General features: G+C 45.2%; 1 protein-coding gene across 1 annotated transcript in view; it reads right to left on the bottom strand.

Annotated features, from left to right (window-relative positions):
• KLHL3 (kelch like family member 3) overlaps positions 1 to 26,636 on the bottom strand; it is a gene marked incomplete at both ends in the record, with an annotated part of 109,948 nt that overhangs the window by 38,985 nt on the left and 44,327 nt on the right. The window contains 2 exons of the mRNA XM_082621730.1: positions 6,814 to 6,923; positions 21,032 to 21,194. Of these exons, the coding sequence (XP_082477856.1) occupies positions 6,814 to 6,923; positions 21,032 to 21,194 (273 nt within the window). The remainder of the gene's footprint in view (positions 1 to 6,813; positions 6,924 to 21,031; positions 21,195 to 26,636) is intronic.

Genomic DNA, 26,636 nt, shown 5'->3' with positions numbered 1-26,636 from the left:
GTTGCACTGTTTACCTACTCAGCTGTGAAAGCCACAGCACTCGGCAGCAACGGTGACCTTCTCAGCAGCTAGAGAAGGCCGCCTATTTTTTTCATTTAGACATCATGCTTGGAAAATAAGCAAATAAACTTCCAAATAGCCTATGTGCCTAAAATCTCTCCCAACGGCCCCTGCCATCAAAGGACTGGCCAAGGCAAAGGGGCAACAGGTAGCAGCAGCAGCAGTTCATGTCCATGCTGTGTCAGGCCCTGTGCCACACTCCCCAGAGACACCGTAACCATGGACTCTCCTGACGGCCACTGAGTAGACACTCCTGCCCCTTACTGACTGACTCATCCAAGTCCAGAGCCAGAAAGCAGCAGGGCTGGGCCCACACAAGCCCATCTCCAGTGCTCAGGCTCTTACCCGTTATTCTCAGCAGCTACCCAGCTGGCCAACCTCAGCCAACAGGCCACATGCACCTGTTTTTGTAAATAAAATTTCCTTGGAACACAACCACACTCACTCATGACAAACTGTCTATGGCTGCTTTCACACTTCAACAGCAGAGCTGAATTGAGACGCTGTGGCCCACAAAGCCTAAAATATTTACTATCTGGCCCTTTAAAGGAAAACTGTGTCAACCCCTGGTCTGTAAAATCTAAGCAGAGACCCTGTGGCCTCAATCATGGGACAGGGTGATGTCTACTCAGATGAAAATACTTTTCATGGGTCCCGCGATGAAATACTTGGCTGCCCACATGGCACGCTTAGGGTTTCACTTTTAGACAAAGAAATAGCATCATTTCCTCACTGCTTCATGTTCCAGAACCAATTTCTTGAGTGCTACAAGGTTGCTATGTGGAGAGGAGATGGAGGAAATTGGATTTCATCGTCCTCGGCTCACACCTCCAACATAAGCACAAGCCTTGGCCAGAAAATACCAGATGAACCCGATCCTTCTACCCCACCCACTAAGTTACTGAGGCAGCCAAGCCAGATGTTCCTGCACACTGAGTAAAGGGGGGAGCCCTTTACTGGCAAGGGGAAAGGTCCAACAGCTCACGGGATCCCAACCAGGGATTCAGCCTGGGCCATGGCAGTGAAAGCCTGGAGTCCTAACCACTAGGCCACCAGGGAACTCCCAACAAGCTCTTGAATAGTAATGAGTAAGGGTCTCCCCATCGGGGTGGGGGTTCATTAATAAAGACCAGGGGCCTGGGTGGCAGGCACAGTCAGCTTCAAATCACAGAGCTGTCTATTGTCAATAAGCCTTAGTCTCCTCCTCTCCAAATGGCCTTGAGAGCTGTTGTAAGCGTTAGAAATGATATGCAAAACAGTATGCTGGGTAAAAGAAGTCAGGCACAAAAGCATGCACACACCAGGATTCCATTTACACAAAGTTCAGAAACTGGCAAAACTGATCTACTGAGAAGTCAGAATAGTAGTTTGGCTTCTCGGGATGGGGGGCAGTGACTGGAAGGAAGGCCTGGAGGTCTGTTTCTTGATATGGATGCTGGCTTTGTGGGTGTTGCACTTTGTAAAAAGTTGAACCGTGCACTTTGTATTTGCTCATGTCTCTGAGTTGACTCCAAGCTCACTTACTCTGAGCTTCTTTTTTTCAACGATGTGTGAAATAGTCACAGTGAGCAGCCAAGATAGATCTTTGGTCCTAGTGGGGTGGTACTCCCGTCACAGGCACTTACTGAACTGCACTCTCCAAAGGAGAGCAGTAAGAAGAGTAACACTGACTTAGGGGCCCAGGCCACATCATTGTCTGCAGGCTGAGGATTTGGCAACTCGAATGCTGACCTCAGAGTGTGGCGGGGCTGCCAACAGCTCGGCCTAAGCACAGGATGTACTTCTTTGAGCGCTGGATGATGCCTCAGCAGCAAGCACTAAAGCCCAGTCTACTGGCTGAGGAGCTCCTGCCCACACCCCAGACCGACCACCGGTGCTGGCGGGAGAGGCTAGGAATTCAGACAGGAGAGCCTGCAACACTAATGATCCCAGGTGACAAGGTCCAATCCCTTCCAGGAGATAAAATATCAGAATTTGTCCCCTGATGAGAGTTTTAGGAGATAAAAGTACATAAAAATGTGATCATGCAGAGAGAAACTAACCTGTTCTTCTCATTATAACACATACTTGGCACTAATTTAATTTTTTGAAGAAACTCAACCAATTTCTTCCTGACCTGTATCTAACATGTGGCCATTTCCCCGCTAGTTCTTACTCTGAGAAGCCTCAATAGTGTTTCATAGGAAGGCATGGAACCCTTGAGAAGTAGAAAGATATTTACCAGCTAGGAAAGCAAAGATTCCGAAAAGTCCAATAACCAGCAACTCAGTGGCAAAACTGCAGTAGAACTCAGGAGTCATATCTCTTCTCCTTGCAGTGTGTTTGTCCTGGAAGGTTGCTTACCCTGCCCCTGGGTCAATGAGGCTGCCCATGGTGACAGCTGAACTTCGTGTCTCAAAGGGTATGCAAAAAACAGGCTTTCTGCTCACAGGGTTAGCTCTAACCCTGCGACACCTCCCATAGGAAAGAATCAGGTGCCTGGGAGGGGCTTGCTTCTCTGTGTTTTCCCTCTCACTGGGCAGGGGTAAGCAGGGGAGAGGGGAGGAAAGTCCTAACCAAAGAACTAGTGATTTTGTGATTCCTACCACACCCACTTGTCCTCTCTCAAATAACAGGAATTTTAAAACAAAAACCACACGGAGGAAAAACAGGAGAGAAAATGGAAAAGATCCATGCCTCCCTCTGACCTCTAGTTCCCAAATTTCTCCTTATTCTCTGGAAAAATATTAAAATTATCCCCATAATATCGGCTGGCTCAGGGCAGAGTCCAGCCCCAGTCTGCCTCTTCACTCCCTTGGGGAACATCTGCTGAGCACCTCCTAGTGCTTCCCAGGGCTCTGGGTCAGGACTGTGCGTGACACAGAGATGGCTACGGTACCCTTACAGCCCTCGAGGAGCTTGAGCGTAGTGAAGGGGATGAGTCGTGGGCAAAAGCAAGTGCTCTTGGAGGAAGAACAGCACCTGAGCCCTCAGAGAGGCCCAGATGGTGCTGGGGGTGCTGGCGACCCAGAGACAGCTATCACCCTCAGCTCCTGCCTGGCACAGAGCCGCAGGTCACGCCAACCACCCAGACCCATATGGGGCCCGGGAAGAGCTTCCCCTTGAGAAAGGCCCCAGTCAATGGTTACATGTATCACCTCATTTCATCCTCAGAGCAGCTCTATAAGATAGATACTACACTATCATTACCCGCCTTCACAGATGAGAAAACTGAGACTTAGGTTCTTTTATTTATTCCTTCAACAAATATTTTTTGGTATCTACTATGGACCTGACACCACTCTAGAAGCCACCATAAGATAGTCAAAATTCCTGACTATACATGGTGTATACATTCTGGTAGGAGATAAATAACTGGCCCAAGATCACTCAGCTTGTTAAAGTAGTGAAGCCAGGATTGAATTCAGTTATTCTGGCTGCAGAACCTATACTTTCAAACTTCCAACAAGCAAGCTGCCTGGGCCCAGCCACAGACACTTAAAATCATCATTAATAGTAAGATACCACATTTCCTCTATTTTAAGATGCATGGTTTTAAGATGCATCTGAAACCTGGCTGCATTTTATAATATATGTTGAAAGAAACCTGTGAGCTGCTGGTAGAGAAGTAAGTCATAATATAACTGATACTGCGGTTCAAGTGTCAATTTTGCTGAATACAGGTCATTTGACTGCCGACGCAATTGAATTTTCTGCAAATGTTAACATTAAATCAGTTGGATTTTAACTTAAATGAAATTGGATTTTAACTTAAATCAGTTGGACTTTAACCTAAATGAAGATCCCTGATACTACTTCAAAAAATTTCACTATATCGCAAGAAAAAGCTATTGTGCATGCAAGCGATTATGCCTATCACACGCAATGTAATTAAAGGGAGTAGAAATCACCAAACCTCTTGGAACAGATCACAGAATTTTCAAAGCCTTAAGGGCTAGCGTTCAAATGACAAACATCTAATTGTCAAAAGCTTCCAGCTATTTAACTTCCAGCAATATGTGAGCAATTAAGGGGAAAAAAAATATATGGGTTTTGCCAAAGAGAAAATGCAGGCCAAACCCCACTATTCATTAATAAGACTCAAAATTACATAGCTAACCTTAAACATACCAAAGGGCTCAAGATCATGAGTAATATACTTTCTGAAAAGCATCACATAACTCTGAAGTTACACATAACTTCTGAGAACCACATATGATACACAACATCAATAATGTGAAAAATACCTACACTCCAAACTGATTCTACAGAAAGAGGAACCCATATGTAAGCAAATGAATAAATGAAAGTCACTATAGACAAGTTTTAAGAGTGTACATCTATTGTCATGTTTCTTTGTTTCTGGAAAGATGCAATTAACACCACGCTTTGTTTCACCATTACCAATGGCAAATCAATACCATTACCATTATCACTGGTACCTCCAAATAGAGAACTGTGATAATTACAATGATAGCTGCCATTTATTGAGCACCTATCAAACACCGTATTTGACTACTTTTCACCCATTATCTCTAACCCTCGTGACAACTCTATAAGGGAGGCACTCTTAGTACTTCAGTTTTACATGTAAGTAAATTATGGTTCAAAGAAACCAGTGACTTCTCAAGGTCATACAGTCAGTAAGCATCAAGCTGAGCGTGGTACCAGTTCTGTCCAAGTCCAAAACCCAAGTGGTTTCCAGGGCACTATAATGCCCCTCCCTACTAACAACCCACCTCCACCCCTGTCCTGGCATAGCACGCATAGATAAGCCCTCACCTAAAACCTACTATGATCTCAGAGAAGGATGGGCCAGGATGAATTTAAGATAGAAGGGTCTCCCTCTCAATCCAACACCCTAAGTTGATTCAAATCCTGCTACTTATGTGCCTGCTTCCATTTTCTCAAACTACACTTGAGGACATGATCAAGCAGACCCTAAACTGGCCAACAGCCCAACATTCACAGAGCCAAATGACTGGTTCATTCCATCAAATTGTGCCAATTTGGTAGCACAGTCCAGAGAAGAAAGTACACAAGCTTAGCAAGAAGCGAGGAAAGCCTCTCCATTTCTGAGGCTGGGGGAGGAAGGGGCCTGTGGCCTGGCCAGAAGCATTCTTTCCCCTGGAGGTGCTGTTTCACATCAGCTAATGGAAGCAGAGACCTCCCTAAGCCTATGGGAGAGTCCAGCTTGTGCCACTCACCTTCTGGGGATCCCCCTGAAGTCTCAGGACAGCCCACAGTTCCAACTGACAACTGCTTTTCTTCTTGATCAAACTTTTGCAGGACAACAGGCAGGGGCTTGTGAATTTCACACCCATTCTCTGGACATGTACCTTTGGATGCAGTCTCATCTCCAATATAAAATCCTTCTCAAGAGCTTTTCCTTGAATATTCCCTCAGGAAAGGGCCTCAAGCTTGGATGCTAAGATTGGACTAGGACAATTCAAGAAACATTTACTGAGCATCTCTGAGGCTGCAGAGGTGAGTAAGGTGTGGTCCCTACCATCAGGGAACTCACAAGTGAGTGGAGGAGGTAAGACCAGCTCCGAACTAACTACAATATAAAGCAGAACAAGGTTAAGTGTTATCCCAGAGGAAAAAGGGATTAATTCCAGATGCACAGTCAATAACCAATTCAGCTAACACTGACTAGGCACCCACTAGGTAGCATGTACTATACTAGGCATTTTATATACCTTATCCCATTCAATCCCCACAACCACCCTGTGGAACATGTTCTATTACTACCCACACTTTACAAATGAGGAAATAGATGGAGAAGCAAAATATCTTGCCCAAGGTCACATAACTGATTTGTAAATACTAGAGATGAGATTTGGACCCCAGTGGCCAACATGGAAGTGTATGTTACTTCCAGTATAGTAGACTGAATATCCTGGAGTAAAGATATTCTTCCTGGTAGAAGAAAAATCTGAAATGTTTGGGAATTCAACCAGGTGAAGAGGGAAGTAGAGAATATTCCTAGCATAGGGTCAAAGATAAGGAAGGCTGGGAAGTAGGACAGATCAGCAGTCACAGGTCAGCTAAAGCAGGGGCAGAAGCCAAGCTTCTAGCACAGAGGAAGACGTGTGTGGTCAATGAGTCAGGGGACTAGGGTCAGGAGACCTGGGTTCTAGTCCTGGCTTGGCCACCGAAAAACTGTGTGTGACCTTCAGCAGTTTCTATCCCCTCTCTGGGGCTCGGTTTCCTCATCAGTAAAAATTCCAATTCCCTATTGGAGTAGATGTTCCCCAAAGGTCTGCTCTGGCTTAAATGCTCAGTGATACACAAAAGAGGCTGTGTGGGACTGTGGTTAAGACCAGGTGACATGCAAACCAGCTGAGTGACCTTGAACAAGCTAATTAAATCCTCTGAGTCTGTTTCCTCATCTGTAATGTGAGGACAACAGCGATGCCTGCTTCACGGGGCTGAGGTGAAGGCTGAGTGAACTGAAGAACATCCAGCACTTAGCACAGGGCTTGGCAAACTATAAACGTTTAAGAAACGGAGGCAAAAAAAAAAAAAAAAAAAAAAAGGGAGGCAGCTTTGTCGCCATCATCATCATCACCATCACTCCTTCTTTAAAGGGTCCATAAAGTGAATGTAGTGGTCGTGGGCCAGAAAGCTGTTTTTTTTTTTTTTTTTTTTTAAAAAGGGGGACAAAAAAATAAGATCTTTTTTTAATTTGAAAAAGAAAAGGTCTCACTGAACCACAAGTCCTTCCCATGACGAGAGAGGCTCCTGTTTCAAAGAAGGGCCATGTCATACCTTCTCTTCTGAAGAAACGGTCAGCTTGTCACTGGATATCAAGCTGCACACCTGGTCCAGACTTAGGCTAAGAAATTCTTCCCCCAGCATCACCTCTGGAAAGTGCTGCTCTGTTCCAAAAAAAAGCAGAAGTTCAGAAAACAAAGTTATAACACACTCCTGCCCTTCCATGAACCAAGGCCATGACAATCTGTGGGATTCAGAGCAGAGTCCTGGGAGCTCTGGGGGAGGTAGGAGGCAGAGAGAAAGGCAGACATCCTGGCTGGAGGGAAACCAGCCTCTTAATGCAGCACCAAAGGCATCCCCCTGTGTGACCCTCTGTCCTGAACATCATCACAGAGGAAAATGGGGCAGAGAGATGCGAGGTTATATTTTTTCCATGCTCCATGAGATTAATAATGGTGTTGCAGAGAAGCCTCACAGGGGCCTGCCTACTTAATTGAGCTCATTTCCCCTCAAGGCACAGGCTGGCAGAGTTGCAGACGGTGTCCCCTGCAGCTCAGCCAAACAAAAGTGGGTCAGAACTGCTGTGTGGCTCAGAGTCTCTGGGGGTTCTGGTAGGAAGTCAACATTAGAAGGCTGGCAGAAGGGTTCATCCCATCTTGCCCAAGTCAAGCCTGCTATAGTGAGAATCTGGTTCACAAGAAGGCTCAACTAAGCTTTTGTCCAGGTGTGGCGCCAACACAGCTGGCACCACCACCACTGGGAACAGTCCACAGCGGCTGAGCCTATAGAGGCTCTAAGGTGGAGGGGAGTTCGGGGACAACTAGAACAAGATAAAACTCACAGGCCCAAGGACCACACAAGGGAAATGCCAAGGACAATTCCTACCCTGGCATTTGCCCAGGCCACCATCCTGCTATTACAGAGGCATTTGCCAGTGAAAGAGCATGCACTTCAGAAAGAAGGACCTAGATTCACGTCCCGGCTTTGTCATTTATGAGTTGTGTCTTTGAGCCAATGGCATCACCTCCCTGGGTCTCATTATCCCCATCTGTACAATGGAGGTAAAAACCACGTCTCACTCCCTCCCATGCTCTGATGAGAGAGGAATTGAAAACGTGTTTTGCAAGCTCCTTCAAGGTGAACCAGCCCAAGGGCTGACAATTCCTGATGTAGCAGGCTCTGGAGGTCACAGCGACCTTTGTCATTTGCCCCAGACTTTGCTCCTTCCTCGGTTCTCATAACCCTGCACCATCGCCCCAGGAGCATCTGTGCTCCTTGCCCTCCAGACCTCTCCCCTTCCTTCTGTGGTGGCCCCGCTCTGCCCTGAGAGCTTCTTGGATAATTCCAGAAGCTCCCCAACCCCCACTTGGCCTGGCTGGCCCCTGGAGTGAGATTCTGAGTCCCTCCAGCCTGGGAGGCTGATGAAACATCAACTCTGCCACAGCTGCACAATGAAAAGGAAAATCAGAGCATGCTAATCACACTCATCAACTTCTTAAAAACCAAACAAATGAAGAACTTAAGGTTTAAATAATTTCTTGCAAAACTCATCTTTAACTTTTTATGTTGTAAGAATTTCAGATCCAAAGAATTCCCGTATGCCTTCATCCATATTCTCTAAATGTTAATACTTTACTCTCAATGACTGAGTTATAAATAATCTTTTCCATCTTTCACTGGACAAAAAGGGCTCCCCATTTGCTCCCCACCAGCCTAATGATATAACTGAAACCACAGTTAAAGCTCACCCATCCTGAGGCTCAGGGATGCTTGTACAAGACAAGACAAATTTAAAAGTCAGATCTTTTACAAATGGAAGCAGCTGTCAAAACGTAAGAAGCTGGTCTTACTTCTCTATATGTCAACAGAAAAAAGCCTTTAGTTAAAGCATAGATTTTAAGTATGACATTCAAAACACCTCCCTAACTATGGGAATATTTAAGACTAGATAGTCATTTTTAAAGTGTCCGTTCCTAAAGATTTTTAAATAAAAGCAAGTAAACAATTTTCTTTGGACAATGGGAATTCATTCTTGGCCCGGAGGCTTGGAAAGTAACAGGATTCTCCCTATACACTCTTTCTAGCCCAAGAAGTCTTAGGACCAGAGTCTTCCAATGTGTTGGCAACACCCAAGAAACAGCAGAGAGAAAACTGACAAAGTATAGGACAGGGAGGCTCTGTGGACCAGCCTTGGCTGAGCTCAGCAGGTGAGTCAGGCAAACCAGTGCCTACATCCCGGTGGCCCAGAGCCATACCTGGTCTTCCCACCTTTATCTTTGGTTGACTGAAAAACCTAGCATTTGGAGGAGTGAAAAGAACAGGAGGAGGTGAGAAAGTAAAATTCTGAGCTGTAAGGAATTCTTCCTCAGAGCTCAGAAAGCCAAAAGTAGAAGAGCTTGGGTTTTGAAAAGGAGGAAAATAGAAGTGCAGTGATGTGTATCCTAGGTGACTTGGTGAACAAACCAGAAGTCCTCAAACATAAACCAAGGCAGGAAGTAGTCAGCCCCCCCACACCTCCCCATCTCTCACACTCTGGGGCATTGCAGGATGTGAATCTGGGTCCCTTCTCTCTGAAGTCAGCTGCTTATTTGCCCATCAGGAACCTCCCACTGAAAACCTTCAGAAATCCTCCCAGGAAGGAGCATCTGGTGGGGAGGAGGCAACAAGGGAGGTATTGGGCAGGAGCTTCTCACCCAGGGCTGGCACCCCGAGATCCAGGAGGTTTGCGAGGCATGAGCAGGAGGACACAAAGAAGGGGCCCAAGACAAAAACTCCTTCCCTTTCCCCTTTGGTCTGAGGACACAGGGCCCAGAGTCTGGGGACCAGAGCCCCCTTTCTGTTAGCAACACTCAAGACACAACAGGATAGAAAAAACAGGAACAGGATGCTCTGGCTAACTCAATTTCCTGGGAGACAGGAGTTCCCCAGAAGACTTTGTACTCAAGTCAGCATTCTTCCCACCCTCTTCCTGGAAAGAACCCACTATGCTACCAGAAGATACCGCCCTGAGAATCAGCTTCTACCTTTAACACTTGTTTGTTTGTTTGTTTGGAGATTTTTTAAAATTTGTTTTGCTTTGCTGTGAATGTATTAAGGGAGAATGTAGTGACAAACTAACAATCAGAAGACCTGGGTTCAAGTCCCAGCTCCACCTCTTACTGTCACTTCTTTCCAGGCTTTGGCTTCATGAATCATAAAATGGGATGGTAATGCCTGACCTCAGTCTCCAGGTTGTTTTGAAGTTCAATAATGAGAATATGTATTAGCCCATTTTGAGATCTCTAAGAAACTCTTTAGAAATGAAGGAGGAATATTATGCACCCATGTCCCTGAGTCATGAAGTCCAGTTCTGTGGGCAGCACTGCTCTCCAACAGAGAAGCGTTTCCACAGCATCAGAGTCATCCTTTGAGACTGCAGGTCCTGCAGGCAAGGCTGTGGACCTCAAAGGTCTGAAGAGACCCACTTTATTCCAATGAGTTCCACAAACTTTCTAGTGATATAAGTTACTCAATTTCTTCAGATGAGAATACTGAAGGCTTCAGTATTCTCATCTATTAAATAGAGCGAATAATAGCACCTATTTCATAGAGGTGTTATGGGCATTAGATAAGCAAATATACGTAACTCACATTTCCTGAGACCATTGTAAGTGCTCAATAACTGTTCATACATGATGTGCCAAATACAGTGTTTCTTCAAAAATGAAGAAAGCAGAGCCGATGCCTACAAGGAGGCCACTGGCTTACAAAAGGGTAAAACGAGGCACCAGCAACTTCAACCCAAAGTCCACAGGGCCATGACTGGGAGAGGCACTCCAAGTTGAATAAAAGCAGGCAAATTCAGAGCATGACTAGAGAACAGCAATAGCTCAGTCTAGCTAGAGGCTAGGCTGTGTCTTCATTCATCTAACACATATGTATAGAGCATCCTGTGCCAGGCTCCCAGAGATGCAGGAGAGGCAGGCAAGGCTCAATCTTGGGGGATGGGTGAAATATGCAGGGCATAGTATCTTTCAACCATGGGCTAGCCGCTTGAAGGGGGACTCTCCAAAATAAACTCTAACTTTTCTTGTCTTTTTGCTTTCTTTTCCTTTAGGGAGGAGTGTAAACAGGAAAAAAAAAAAGAATTAATTAACCATTCTGACTGAGAGTCCCAATTAACCAGGCTTCACTATAAGTAGCAAACACTGTTTAGGATCCAAGTTTTGGAATGGAAATAGTGCGTTGTTTAAGTTATTAGGTATTTAATTTTTCTCTTCATTTGACTAATTTTTTGCTTATGGAATATAAAGAGGGAAAACATGATTTAAGAGATTATAATAATAACAAAAAATCATAACATTAAGAGAAAATGCAGAATACAAATTTATAGATACTGTTTGATCACAAATATGTAAGTCTAGAATTTCAGGATTAAAAGATGGTTCTTTACTTCCCCTCTGTACTCAAATAAAAAGTATTATTATAAATATTTTAAAAATCCAAGTTTTGGAAACACTGCTTTGGGAAAGATTTCCAGGGTTCTCCCTACTTGCTGCAAATAATAATAAAGCCTTCCTTCTCCAAAAAAAAAAAAAATCCAAGTTTTGATTAATGAAACATTAATGGATCTGTTCCTGTCCATTTGGATGAGAAATTTTGGAGAAGGGGAGGGGCACCAGACAACTGCAAATCCTTTCCCTGGCAAGCAACACACACATATCTTCCCAATGTTGAAAGGATGAGGAAATTGGGTGGCACATTCCTAGGAAAGGGGGCATAATTGGGTCTTTTCAAGGAAGTAGGCCTGGAGAAAGTTAATGGCTTTTCCTAAAAACAGCTAACACTGTACTAAGTATTTTACATATATTATGTCACTTATATCTTCCAAAAGCCCAGCTGAAGTGAATATCAATATCTCCATTTTACAGATGGAGAAATGGAGGCTTGGAAAGCCTAAGTTATGAGCTTAGTATCATACGGCAGTAAAGTGGTAGAGCCAGGTTTTGAAATTAAGGCTGTCTGAATATAATAACAAACATTCTGTTAAGTATTATAGTCCTCAAGATAATAAAAACTTGTCCTGAGCAGGCCATTTTGGTAAAATTCAATATAGACATCAGAGTACCCTAAGAATCCCTCTTAGGGATACTGCAGAGAAAGAAAGAAACAGGAATCTAAAGATATTTCTTTAAAAAAAAATCTTAGAGTAGTAGTGTTCTAAACATTTTGGCATCAGACCTGGATTCAAATCTCAGACCCAACCCTTGGATTGAAATCTTTCTCTAATCCACCTGTCTTCCAGGCTAGATGCTGTGATATTCTTCTGTGTTCCCAAAGCCACCCAAATAGGAAATTAAAATTTTCATACTGCTAGTCAACCTGTCTTACCACCTGAGGTCTTCCTCTCATACTGGGACTATGAGTCCCATTAGGGTAGGGTCTGTCTTATTTGAGTCTGTCTGTGTGAATGTGAATCCTCAGTGTCCAGGACAATGTCTGCAGATATTGAGCTCTGCAATTACTGTGCTTCCTTGTCCATTCTTCAGGACTGCCTAGGGCTCAGGCAACCTCTCAAGCAAGTCCCAAGTCCATTCCTCCCTCTTGATGGGATGAAATAAACCTAAGCCTTTGATCAGGTTCATCTAAACTACAAGCCCAGACAATAACCCATCTATGACTTCTTTGACCTGCAGAGACGAAATGAATCCAGTTATTCCAGGGCCAGTGGCCCCAGAAAAAAAAAGGTATGAGTGCCTCTGAATGGAACCACTGATCATGCCCCCAGGAAAGAATGGCTGACACAGGTGGACACACAAACAGAATCAAAACACTTTAGCAGGGTAAAAAAGAGAAAACAGCTGATTTAAATTTCTCTCTCCATTATCCTATTTTGGGAGGGCAGAGGTAAGCTTTCTTGAATCAATATTTGACTTTCAGGGCCCACAGTTTCCTTGCTCCAGGGAGAAGGCTCAGCTCCCACAGAGAAGTAACACAGATCTACCTTGACCTCTTCCCACAAGGGGTCATGACCACCAGCCCTCAGACTCTAAATTTCACTGACTCCACTCTCCCTGGGATGGTGGGATACAATCTCTCTTTCCATGTCCACCTAATTCCAGAAGTATATATGTTGTACCTCCCCTTTCTCTCTATCACACACACACAGAGCAAAGGGCTATATCAAAACTACCCAGTTATCAGTGCTACTGATTCAACACAAAAAAGTTTCCTGTTCTCCAAAGTATGGAAGGAACAGGGAAGTTTCCTAAAATTCCAACAAGGAGAACAACTAACAACAAAAAGTACCTGTGTCTGCACTAATGCTTCACTTGCCACCTTCAAGGTAGAAGCAGAGGTAGGAGTGAGGCAACCACCATGGACAGAGAGGCTGAACTGGCCTGGGAAGATGTGAAAATAAACAGTGGGCTCAGAGCACAGGCCCTGGAGACAGACAGCCTCATCATGAATCTTGGCATTGCCACTCACAAACTATGTGATCTGGAGCAAGTTACTAAACTTCTCTGGGGTTTCCATTTCTTCATCTATAAGTTGGGAAAGTAATAACTACTTCTGATAGTTATGTGGCCACTTATAATTATGAAGTGTGTAGCACCATGCCTGGCACCTTGCAAGTGTTCAGAAACGGTAGAAACTCCCACCATGATCATCACCACCATTATTACTTTAGGATGCCAAGTTGGAGGCAGCAATTTCACAAGATGACCCTCAGTGAGTCAGAGGTTCATGTGTTTTAAAATGCTTTGTCAAAGTTTTTTGCTGCCCTTAGTTTAATTACTTCATTCCATGGTCTCAAATGACTCCATCAATCGAAAAAAAAGGCCATTTCTCTCCACAAACACGTGAAATTCGATGGCTTTTCCATCCCATGGCTGGAGGGTTTCAGCTCAGCTTTGGCAGACTGATGTGAACAAAATGTCCAAAGAATTTTAATTGCCATTTCATTAACAGGGTCCCATTAATATCCCTCCCAACCAGCTCTGCTGATGGTCCAGTGCATGGCCATCCAATTACCAAACAACAAAGTCCCCATAAACCTGGGCCCAAGCCTCTGAAGTTAAATATTAAGCAGTCCCTGGAAAGAATAACAGTGAGATATAAGAAGTCGCAGGATACAAAATACACAGAAATCTCCTGCATTCTTATACAATAACAACAAAAGATCAGAAACACAAATTAAGGAAACAATTCCATTTACCACTGCAACAAAAAGACTAAAATACCTAGGAATAAACCTACCTAGGGAGACAAAAGACCTGTATGCAGAAAACTATAAGATACTGATGAAAGAAATCAAAGACGACACAAACAGACGGCGAGATATACCATGTTCTTGAATTGGAAGAATCAATACTGTGAAAATGACTACACCACCCAAAGCAATCTTCAGATTCAATGCAATCCCTATCAAATTACCAATGGCATTTTTCACAGAACTAGAACAAAAAATTTCACAATTTGTATGGAAACACAAAAGACTCCGAATAGCCAAAGCAATCTTGAGAAAGGAAAACAGAGCTGGAAGAATCAGGCTCCCTGACTTCAGACTATACTACAAAGCTACAGTAATCGAGACAATATGGTACTGGCACAAAAACAAAAATATAGATCAATGGAACAGGATAGAAAGTCCAGAGATAAACCCACACACATATGGTCACCTAATTTATGACAAAGGAGACCAGAATATACAATGCAGCAAAGACAGCCTCTTCAATAAGTGGCGCTGGGAAAACTGAACAGCTACATGTAAAAGAATGAAATTAGAACACTCCCTAACACCACACACAAAAATAAACTCAAAATGGATTAAAGACCTAAATGGAAGGCCAGACACTAAAACTCTTAGAGGAAAACACAGGCAGAACACTCTTTGACATAAATTGCAGCAAAATCTTTTTTGACCCACCTCCTAGAGGAATGAGAATAAAACCAAAAATAAACAAATGGGAGCTTTAATTAAACTTAAAAGCTTTTGCACAGCAAAGGAAACCATAAACAAGATGAAAAGACAACCTTCAGAATGGGAGAAAATATTTGCAAATGAAGCAAGTGACAAAGGATTAATCTCCAAAAATATACAAACAGCTCATGCAGTTCAATATCAAAAAAACAAGCAACCCAATCAAAACATGGGCATACGATCCAAATAGACATTTCTCCAAAGAAGACATACAGATGGCCAAGAGGCACATGAAAAGATGCTCAACATCACTAATTATTAGAGAAATGCAAATCAAAACTACAATGAGATATCACCTCACACTGGTCAGAATGGCCATCATCACAAAATCTACAAACAATAAATGCTGGAGAGGGTGTGGAGAAAAAGGAACCTTCTTTCACTGTTGGTGGGAATGTAAACTGATACAGCCATTGTGGCAAACAGCATGGAGCTTCCTTAAAAAGCTAAAAATAGAATTACCATACGACCCAGCAATCCCACAACTGGGCATATACCCAGAGAAAACCATAATTCAAAAAGACACATGCACCCCAGTGTTCATTGCAGTACTATTTATAATAGCCAGGACATGGAAACAATCTAAATGTCCATTGACAGAGAAATGGATAAAGAAGATGTGGTACATATATATACAATGCAATATCACGCAACCATAAAAAAGGAACGAAATTGGGTCATTTGTAGAGATGTGGATGGACCTAGAGACTGTCATACAGAATGAAGTCAGTCAGAAAGAGAAAAACAAATATTGTATATTAATGCATACTTGGAATCTGAAAAAATTGGTATAGACAATCTTATTTACAAATCAGAAATAGAGACACAGACGTAGAGAACAAACGTATGGATACCAAGGGGGAGGGGGTGGGATGAATTGGGAGATTGGGATTGACATATATACACTATTGATACTATGTATAAAATAGATAACTAATGAGAACCTGCTGTATAGCACAGGGACCTCTACTCAATGCTCTGTGGTGACCTAAGTAGGAAGGAAATCCAAAAAAGAGGGGATATGAGTATACGTATAGCTGATTCACTTTGCTGTACAGTAGAAACACAACATTGTAAAGCAACTATACTCCCATAAAAATTTTTTTAAAAAGAAAAAGAAACAGGCTGTGCAAAACACTAGGGTCCTTTTCCCAGTTACCCAGGAGAACTATGATACCATCAGCTGGGGGCAAGGGTCTAAGCAGTCAGCTTCTAACTATGGGGCTCACCCTCCCCCAGCCCAGAATAATATATATCACAGCAAAAATCTGGGGGCATAACCCTGAAGGGGAAACTGGACCCAGAGGAAGCAGAAGGGACTGCCACAGCAGGAAGAAAAAGGCCCATTCCAAACAGGAAATCAAATAGGGTGGAAAGAGGTCGTGCTCCAGCCTGGCAGAGCCATGCTGTGTCCACCTTCGCCAGGGGTATGAAGACTTATCAGAAGGCCATCATCGACCTTAAAAGTAGTTCCTCTTTTAGAGAGCAATTTGGCAGTATCTTTTTTTAATGCTCACTCTCTTTCAGGTACTTTATGCTGCTAAGATGGTACTTTACAGGTACAAGCTCACTATTACTTACAAAGCAGCAAGTTTACTCCAAAATATTACATAAAATAATTCTTGCTAAAGTATTTTATGTAAAAGAAAAAAGCTGGTAACATTAATGTTCATCAAGAGAGGACTAGTTAAATAAATTGTAGTTCATTACAGTTCATCCCTATGATGCAGCAGACAAAAACAGTACACAAGGGTCTGCGAAGAACTCCAAGATATTGTATTAAGTAAAAAAAAAAAAAAAATTTTTTTAAGTATAATGAGTACAGAAGGCTTCTATTTGTGTAAGTTAAAAAGCATAATATATACATATTTTGTAGGGATACCCAAGAGAGTCCCCTGCTCCCTTAAGAGGGGCTGGGAGAAGATCAGCTGAGCATTTTATACTTTGTGTCCTGTTTGAAACTTTTATCATGGGTACAAGTTGCTTTTATTGAATGCATTCTCTGAAGTTTTAAAATAATGGTATAGAAATATGTCTGCTAATATGGAAAGTTGTTCAGAATATACTGCTAAGATTTTTTTAGGCTGGAAAACATACACGTGGAATGAAAAAGACTGGGAAAGCTATATACCAGGGCGCTGCCCGTGACTCCCTCTGGGTAGGATTGTGGCGCTTTTCCTGCTGTTTCTGCCTGTCGGCTGCTTCTGTAATAATCACAGGTGGTTTTGTATTAAGATAGCAATAACAATAGCAATAATAATAAAAACAGAAAAAGAAAGCTCATCTTAGAGAAGGAAGAGGAACAGAATTGAGGCACAGCTTGGGGCTATGGACAGGTGAAGGCAGAGGCCAGCTGGCCAGAGACTAGGGAAGAGGGGGAGGCAGGACATACCCAGCTGTGTATCTGCATACAGAGGAACCACAATCAGAAGCTCTGGAAATGGTCCTCCTCCCCCAAAGTACACGCAGTCTGCAGCAGGGGCAGTGGTGGTGACCCGAGGAGTCCCATCTCTCCACCAGGTCCCAGCTCTGAGGCTCTCTTCCTACAGACGTGAGTGGCGTGAGTGGCAAGGAGGCTCCAGAGCACGGCCCTGAGTGGCACCTACTTCTTCAGGGGGCTCTCCTCCCTGTCCCCCCAACCCCGAAACCATCCTGGAAACAAGGCAGGATGAACTACCCCCATCAGAGAGAGAAGAAAACAGGCCTAGGGCCACTCAGCTCCAAAGTGTTGGCTGGTGTGACCCCTGGCTCTGATCTGGAGGGTCTCCTCGTAGTCTGTGGGCTAAAACACCTCCTAACTCGAGGCATCGGCGGGCCAGGGAGGCCTGTGACCGCAGGGCCTGACACTGCCCCTTGTGTGTGACTCTGGCCAGTACCCACACCCCCACAGTTAAAATGGGACGAGGTGGTTGCTCTGTCTCAGCAGGCAGCAATGGCAGAGCCGCCAGGTTCCATCTCAAGTCAATAGGTGCAAGATCAAAGACACAAAGCAGGCCCACAGCAGTGGGTGGGTGCGAGGGAGTGAGCACAGATAATAATTTTTTTTTTTTTTTTTTTTTTGCGGTACGCGGGCTTCTCACTGCTGTGGTCTCTCCTGCTGCGGAGCACAGGCTCCGGACGCGCAGGCTCAGCGGCCATGGCTCACGGGCCCAGCTGCTCCGCGGCATGTGGGATCTTCCCGGACCGGGGCACGAACCCGTGTCCCCTGCATCAGCAGGCGGACTCTCAACCACTGCGCCACCAGGGAAGCCCAGATAATCATTTTTTATTTCCTTCTCTAAGCACTGCACCGTGTGAAGTCTTACTTCACACTGCTTCTTCTGTCTTCTCATCATGGTCTTATCAACCTCTGCGTTACCACACTACCTTAAAAATATGATTTTTATTTTCCCTGCTGCGCACAGCTGACGGCTGCAAAGAAAACTATCCAGGAACTGGTCCCAGGCTCCACAGAAGGCCTGAACAACAGGCAGAAGGCTCTCAGCCCTAGGTCACGCTGACCGAGACAGGGAAAGGAGGAGGACTCACACATGCAGTGAGGGGGCTGCCTCCACGTGCTCCTGGGAGGCAGCCTCCCAAGGGGGAAGAGAAGATATTCACGTCTCACTTCTCCACCCCAAGATGACTAAACACCCCACATCTAGCAGAGACAGCTGGCCGTCTGTCTACACTGCTTGGTTGTTGGGATTTGGTAACTGCATGGCACAGACTTCGAGGCTCACACTTCCAATGGAAAATGCCAGCTCTAGCCACCAACACTCCACAGTTACTGATTCACAGAGCCACCCTACGTCCAAACTGGGCCTGGAAGCCACAGAATGCAGCAATTAAAAACGTGGCTCTGGGGCTTCCCTGGTGGCACAGTGGTTGAGAGTCCGCCTGCTGATGCAGGCGACGCGGGTTCGTGCCCTGGTCCAGGAAGATCCCACATGCCGCGGAGCAGCTGGGCCCATGAGCCATGGCTTCTGGGCCTGCGCGTCCGGAGCCTGTGCTCCGCAACGGGAGAGGCAACAGCAGCGAGAGGCCCGCGTACTGCAAAAAAAAAAAAAAAAAAAAAAAAAAAAAACATGGCTCTGGAGTAAACACTGTCTGGGTTTGAATCCTGTCTCTGTCTCTTCCAGATGACCTCAACAAATTACTTCGCCCCTCTGTGCCTTAGTTTCCTCAGCTGTTGTATGCATTAAATGCACATAAAATGCTTAGCCTAGAACGTGACCCGAAGTAGAGCTCAGTAAACGCTAGCTAAAAGTAATTCACCAGGACACTGCCTACACACACCCACAATGCTGCAGACCCCAATCACCATGCCCAGATCAGGACCCAGGAGCACCAAGACCACAATATGTTCCCATCTGCATCCTCCCCACTCTCCCACAGGTGAGTCTCACCATCAGACAGTGAAAAGGGCAAAGGGAGAAAACACAGATTTTGAAAGTAGGGGAGAGCCAAGTCAGAAGAACCTGGGAGGCTTTGTTAAAGGTGGGGTTCGGTACACGGCCCAAACCTCAGATGACCTTGTAAGCCAACTACAAAAGGATGTGATACCTGCGGTGTGCATGTAAGCACGTGCACTCTATAGAAGGAGAGGGCTGGGGAGGGGAAACCAGGAAGAGAGACAGAGACCTTCTGGCGTCTAAGCACTCTCCCTTTGCCACTGCACCAGCAGATGTCCACACGCTGACCTGGGCCTGGGCCACGCTCTCAGCTCCTGCTGAAGCAAAGTCTGAACACATCCCTCAAGAAAGTGGCTGGACTAGAGAGGGCTGGACTAGCGACGGCTCCCTGAGAACAGAAAGGAAGTGGGGTACAACGCTGGGAAAGGCAGACACAGGAGGGACAGCAGAGAAACAGGAGAGTCAAGGATTAGGGCCAGGAAGAGTCAGAGGAATTCAGAATTGGGGTGACTGGGGAATATCCTTCACAACAATCATCATCACTGACATCATCCTAACAACTGGTCCCATTTGTGTCCTCAGAAACAGACCTCGGGAAGAAATGAGAGTCTGTGTAGGCTCCTGGGGTCTGGACCTTGATGAGAGCAAAAAAGGATGCTGAAGAACAGAAGAAATGCTTGTTGATTTGTGGATCAAGGGGCTAACACAGCACAGGGAGCTGGCCGGTGGGCAGCCAGCAGGTCCTCAGTTAACTTCCAGACATTAGCTGGACAAGAGACACAGAACAGACAGCAGCGACGCTGGCAGTTGTTTGGGCAGGGGGAAGAATGAGAGGCTTTACTGCAAGGGAAGGAGGTAGCCGTGACTGAATCTATTGATTCGTATGACCAGATCTGTTTCCTAGGTCACTCATGACCTTCATCCTCAAGTTGAAATAAATACCAATGAAGACTTCTTTCCAGCTAAACATGGTGGGCTGAACATTCATGTTCATCACTACTCCCTCCAAAAACCCCATTAAAATAGCAAGATGACAAGCTCTAGCAGGGAGAATGTCGCCAAGAAAAATAAAATGGACTCAACAGATTTTCTGATATACTGAGAAGACTGTTCAGTGTATCTGTCTTACAAGAGTTAGCGGTTGTAGCAGTGACTGTGTAAAAGAAAAAGCATTTTATTAACTGCCTTACTGAATACAAAGTTTTCTGATAAAAAACTAATTATAACTTATCTCAGCTGTAGAAATGATGTTAGAAGAACAAAGAGAGGGGAACAGTGTATGTATATGAGGGGGACGTCTATGAAAGGCACAATTATTCTCCTGTGAGAAGTCAACAGATAACATCTAAAACTAGTAAATCCAAAAATAGTGGTACAAACATTTTATTTAGGTAAATAGAGGTAAATATCAGACTAATCAGCTTTTAGTTAAATCAACACATGTATTTTAATTCTTTTAGAATTGCAAGTGAGTGGCTCTAGAGAGCAAGACTTCATGTGGAAAAGCAGAGCAGAAGACTCTTACTTATCATTATAAGCCTTGCAATAGTATTTGACTTTTCCAAATCGTGGTCATAGAACACATTGATCAAAATAGAAATTTTCCTAAATGACAAAGATTTATTTCAAGACCTAGCTCAAATTACTCTTCCCTACGAAGTCTTCTCAGATCTCCTTCCTCTTCTCTTGTGAAAATCACTCTGTACCATTCATCTGACAATTAATCACATTCCACTTGGCAATGAGCTGAACTGTTCTATTGTTAATTATCTTTCCACCTGTGTCTTGTCTCCCTGACTAAATTATAACTTGTTCATAGAAGAGCACACTTCTCATCATCTTTGAGGAGTCCACCACAGACCAGGTTATTAAATCCACAAGCTCAGAGAGGTACAGCCACCCCGCTCCCCATTACCTGCATAAGCGTTGGCCTGCTGCAGGAGGTCAGTACAGGTGTGCACGTCTGCAAACGCGCGGATACCCAGGCAATTGGTGGGGTGCAATTGAGATTGCAGGAAGTCACAGCAGTTCTGGCGAACATCCATGAGCTGCAGCAAGCTGGCTGCTGGGAGCAGCACCTGGAAGAGAAGGTGACATTCTGACTTGCAGGATCCCACCGCCAGGGTCTCATCTTCCCAAAGCAGTGTTCTAATCAGACCACACCCAAGCTCAAGGTCTTTGCACAGCTCTCCACTACCTGCCCAAGTAAGTCCAAACTTCTCGGCCTAGACTTTGAGGCAAGCCCACCCTTAGTCCCCACTACTTTCCACTTCATGGACCCTAAGCACCAACAGATTCTCTGTCTCCCTACAGCCCAGCAGTGCCTCCCAGTGGCTAATGTGTATATGAATTCCCCTTGGGATCTTATTAACATGCAGATTCTGACTCAGTAGCTTTAGGGTGGGGCCCAAGAGCCTCCATTTTGAATGAGTACCCAGGATATGCTTGCAGCTGCTTGTCCATAAACCACACTTTGAGTAACAAGACCCTTATAGGCTGAGTGTTTGTGTCCCCCGCAAAAGTTTATACGTTGAATCCCTAACCCCAAATTTGGGCAGTATTTGAAGATAGGTTAAACGCGGTCAGAAGGGTGGGGCCCTAATCCAGCAGGGCTGGTGCCCTTATAAGAAGAGAAATAGATACCAGAATTCTCTCTCTCTCTACCATGCAAGGACACAAGGAGAAGGTGGCCTTCTGCAAGCAAGTAAGAAAGCCCTCACCAGAAACTCAATCAGCTGGAACCTTGATCTTGTACTTCTAACTTCTAACACTGTGAGAAAATTAATTTCTGCTGTGTAAGCCATCCACTCTGTGGTATTTTGTTACAGAAGCCCAAGTTAAGACAAATTGGTCCTCCTACCTGGAGAATCACTTGGAGAATTTTTAAAATACTGATGCCTGGGTCTCACCCCCAAAGATTCAACTTAATAGGAATGGGGTGTAGCCTGGACAGTGAGATATTGCTAAAGTTCCCCAGGTGCTTCTAATGTATAGCCAAGTTTGAGAACCACTGCCCTACAGCCTTTAGCTACTGTCTTCACTCAGAGGTCTTTATTGACTTGTTCACAAGCTCATTCACCATTTAATTACTGAACACCTGTGGGCCAGCCTTTGTGATTCAGTGGTAGGTAAGCAAGAGAAATCAGACCTCCGATCTTACAGAGTTTATCATCTACTGGAACAAGAGCATCATCCCCAAATCCACTGTGACTCAAAAGACACACTCCACTCTCCCATCCAACAGAAAAATAATAAAGAACATTTCTGAGTACATTCTCAGCAAAAGGAGAGCTAACTTTCCTTTTAAAAGGTCATGAGACACATGAGTATTTATACCATATCCTGGAAGACAGAAATAGTTCCTGCTCAGGTGTGTGTACATGTGTTTTTCCTAAAAGCCAGGGAAGACTAGCTTGAACAGGCCAGATGGGTGCTCAGACTGTCAACCCTGGTCAAGCTCTCTAGGACTTTGCCACAGCTGCCGAAGCCTGCCCTTGGATCAAAAACCATGATCATTGCCAGAGTCCTTCTTGACACCAGCTCTGCTACCCCTCCCTCCCCGACCCTGTGGGAGGGGTAGATGTTCTGAGAGTGACTTAACAAAAAGAAATTCAGAAAAAAAAAAATCAGAGCAGAACAGTTTGGCTTGAGACTGCATCACTCAGGGACCCCCAGCATCCATTTCACCCCAAAACAACCCCCGTGTCTTGGGCCTTTGCTCTCAGCTGCCCCCCTGACTCTCAGGGAGAGTGTCTGTGCCAGCCAGACTCCAGGTATTCCCATCCACACGGGCTTGCCCAGGAAGACAAGGGCTGCTAATGCATTTGATTTCTTGACTCAGGGCACTACAAAAGTTTTTTGTTTGTTTGTTTGTTTGAGTGAGTGATTTAAATTCTGGAGGTTGATTGTCTCCCAAAACAGCTCTGAGCCTCATCTCTAGCTCTCCTCACCTCCATGGGCTAAGGCCAAAATCTCTACCCCACTGCCCATTCTTAGGCCTTGTCCCACCACTAGGGTAACCAGCCATCCAGGTTTGCCCCGGACCGAAGGGTTTCCCAGGACACAGGACTTTCAGTGCAAAAACTGGGGCAGTTAGCCACCCTTCCTCATTCCTGACCACACACAGATGCCACCAAGAGCCTCCACTAACAGTGGTCCTGCTCCCAAGCTTAAAAGCCTGCTCTCAAAGGGAAGCTCTTCCTACCTGCAGGCTTAAACCTCTCCCTCACGATAGCCAAATTCTAGAAAACATCTCCTCTCTCCTTCCTCTGCCCTCTCTCTTCCACTACCCTATGTCCCCAGCAATACAGCAGTAAATTACCATCCTGTCCTTGGTATTTTCTGAACCACTGATTCATTCCAGAGAAGGAAAAAGATAAGATCACCCGTTCTGGAGACTTTGAGACCATAAGTGAACATAGCCAGGCTCCAAATCTGACCACCTGAGCTCCATCCCCACTAGACAGCCACGTCCCCACGGAGCAGCCATAAACTGGGGAACTCAATTAACCTGTGAGCTTGCTCAGCCTAGCCAAACAGATTCCAGGACCAGATTAGTCTCTCCCTGAGAGTTAAGTGGAGAACCATTAACCATTCTTGCTGAATACATACCAGGAATGGAAAGTCGTGTTCCAAACCCCCAAATGACCTCCATGACACCTGCCCCGACCAGCACCAGCTATAAAGCCTAGAGTTAGGGCCATAGGTTGACCAACCATCCTGGTTTGCTGAAACTTTGCCAGTTTTAGCACTCAAAGTCCTGTGTCCCAGGAGAGCCCTCACTCCTGGGCAAACTGGGCTGGTTGTTCACCCCAGAGACCAGAAACTTGTATCCAGTTACACTAAGAAACCCTGGTGGAGAGGAGTAATCCTATGCTGTCCAGCACACACCCTACTTTGGGCGTGGCAAGCCCCCAAAGGTCAGGTGTGATTAGAGGCCGAAATGGACAGCAGTCTTTTAGGTCTGCAGAGGAGGAATTTCTGAGAGTCCAATCCGCCCCCAGATTGCATCCCCGCCAAGCCAAGATGCCATCACGCCAGGGACACATGCCTCCTCCGCCTCCCTGCCCTCTAGATCTTCCCCACAAAGACAGCCGCACAGTTTGGGGCTTAATTTTTCAAGCTCATGACAACCATCCAAAGAAACGAAATAATAAATACTTTCTGAACACATTCCTTAGGTTATACTTTCAGTTTTTAGAACCTCCCTGGATAGAGCTACCCACACAGCTTTCAACTTCCCTACTGTTCACAAAACCCACTTAGCAGACAAAAATGATCAGGCTTTCCACCTCTCCACACACCCTCCTCCCATCCTCTTTGGGTCCACTTCTGCCTGAAAGCATTCCCAAGGTGACTTCCCAAAATGAGCGGGGCTGGTGGTTTCTCTAATTGGCCCTTCCCTCCCTTCTCTTTGATCTTATGCTGCAATCCACTTGCTTCACACAGGAAGGCATGAAGAAAAGCAAAGGGATTCAGAATGCTGAGGAGGGTTTAGAGGCTCCAGCCTCTAAACTGTATTATCACTGCTCAAATGCTGAGTCTCAGGGATAAACGGGGGCCTGATCCAGTAGGGCTCTGGGGGCTGCACACAAGGCGAGGCAACACAAATCCCCAGAGGCTGCAAAAGAAAAGAGAGCGAAAAACTTCCAGGAGGTGGTCTTTGCTTCCCTCTCCCACAACAAGGGCTAAAAGAGGATTTCCTCTTCTCTTATCTTGCCTGCAACTCGACTCCCTCAAGCGGCAGCAGTAACAAGATTAGGAACAAGAGGCCAAGCTCAGGTCCTCAGCTTGGAAACAAGACTGTCCTGGTGGAATCACTAGGGCCGTGCTGCTTGGCCCCTGGAAGGAGGTTGAGACCTGAGAAGGAGCAGTTTGGCTGGAATAGCTGCAGGAAGAGAAGACGACCCTGGGTTAAAAGCTTTCAGCTTGCCTCTCGCCGTCTCAGCATTTTGATTCTGGGAAAACAGGCCCTGGAATGACCCTCAGCAGAGTTTACAGGTTCCCCTCCAGCTTGCAAATGGCTTCCCTCCATTTTTCACATGCAGGCACTGTTTTGTTTTTGTTCCTCTCCCTCGGATAACATGAAAACACAGCAGAGGATATCCCGTCACAGAGTTTGTTTCCTTTAACAAAAACAAAAGGAAATGCCCTGCCTCAGAATGCACCTACTCCTGGAATTTCAGAGAGGCAGGGCCATGCACAGAGGGAGGGTACCAGCCAGAGGGCCAGGTGGCAAGGCTGCCCAGGGCCTCTGCCCACACCACACAGCAGGGGGTCTGCCTCTGCCAGCACCAGGCATGAGGCCTGGCACAGAAATAGTGCTAAATAAAAATCTACTGAGAGAAAGAAGAAAGGGAGAGGGAGAGGGAGAGGGAGGGAGGGAGGGAGGGAGAGAGGGAGAGAGGGAGAGAGGGAGAGAGGGAGAGAGAGAGAGGGAGAGGGAGAGGGAGAGGGAGAGGGAGAGGGAGAGGGAGAGGGAGAGGGAGAGGGAGAGGGAGAGGGAGAGGGAGAGGGAGAGAGAGAGAGAGAGAGAGAGAGAGAGAGAGAGAGAGAGAGAGAGAGGTGTACAGATAGATGAACAGGAGAGCTAGCAAAACAGTACTGTGATTAAATGTGTCACTTAGAATACTTTTTAAATTTTTTTATTGAAGTATAGTGTCACTTAGAATATTGACTTCTCCACTTACCAGCCATGTGACTAAAGGCAAATTACTTAACCTCTCTGTACCTCTGACTCCTCAACAGTACAATGAAAATAATAGTACTGCCTTAAAGGCTTGTTGTTGGGCTCAAATGAGATAATACATTTAAAGCAGCTAACCCAGTGTTTGCTGCATAGGAATTCGTCAGTTAAACTGGTTTTTATTATTATTAATTATTACGAGCTGAAGTCAAGATTCTGATCATTCATTTAACAAGAAACTCGAGTTGACCACATCAACAGGGCACAGTGAGCTGGAGAGAGCTGGATTCAAACCCCAACTCCACCACTTACTACCTGTGTGACCGTGGGTACTACCCACTTAACCCCTTGGAGCATCAGTTCCTTCGACTGTAAGAGAAGAATCATAGTAGAACCTTCCAGTGGTGGTTACGATAATTAAATGAAATAATGCACGTGAAATAATCAACACATGCTTGGCTTACAATGAGTATCAATAAGTAACAGTTACGACTTGTTACCTCCACCACAGGCGGGCAGCTCAGACTCTCCAAGGTATGTGTGGCTGGGAAGAGATTTAGGGCATCATCTTCCAGTCACTTAACCAAGCCCCAAGTCTCTGACCCTTGTTTCCCCAGATGCCTCCATGCTCACCACCTCAGTGCACCAAATCCTCAACACACACTTCCTCATAAACAGCTTGTGAGCAACTCTCAGCAGGTACATCACAGCAGTAAGAAGCAACCACATTTTGATCTAAACTTTCTCTTCTCAACTTTCTTTATTTTGTTTTCCCCCAAGGTCACCCCTGACCAAACCATAGTTTAAAGTGAGGGAGAAAAAAGAAAATAGTTCA

Source organism: Mesoplodon mirus (genome assembly GCF_964341445.2).
Source record: "Mesoplodon mirus genome assembly, chromosome: 5".
Classification (NCBI taxonomy): Eukaryota; Metazoa; Chordata; class Mammalia; order Artiodactyla; family Ziphiidae; genus Mesoplodon; species Mesoplodon mirus.
The sequence above is the reverse complement of the archived record's forward strand: the minus strand, read 5'-3'. Positions and strand labels throughout refer to the sequence as shown.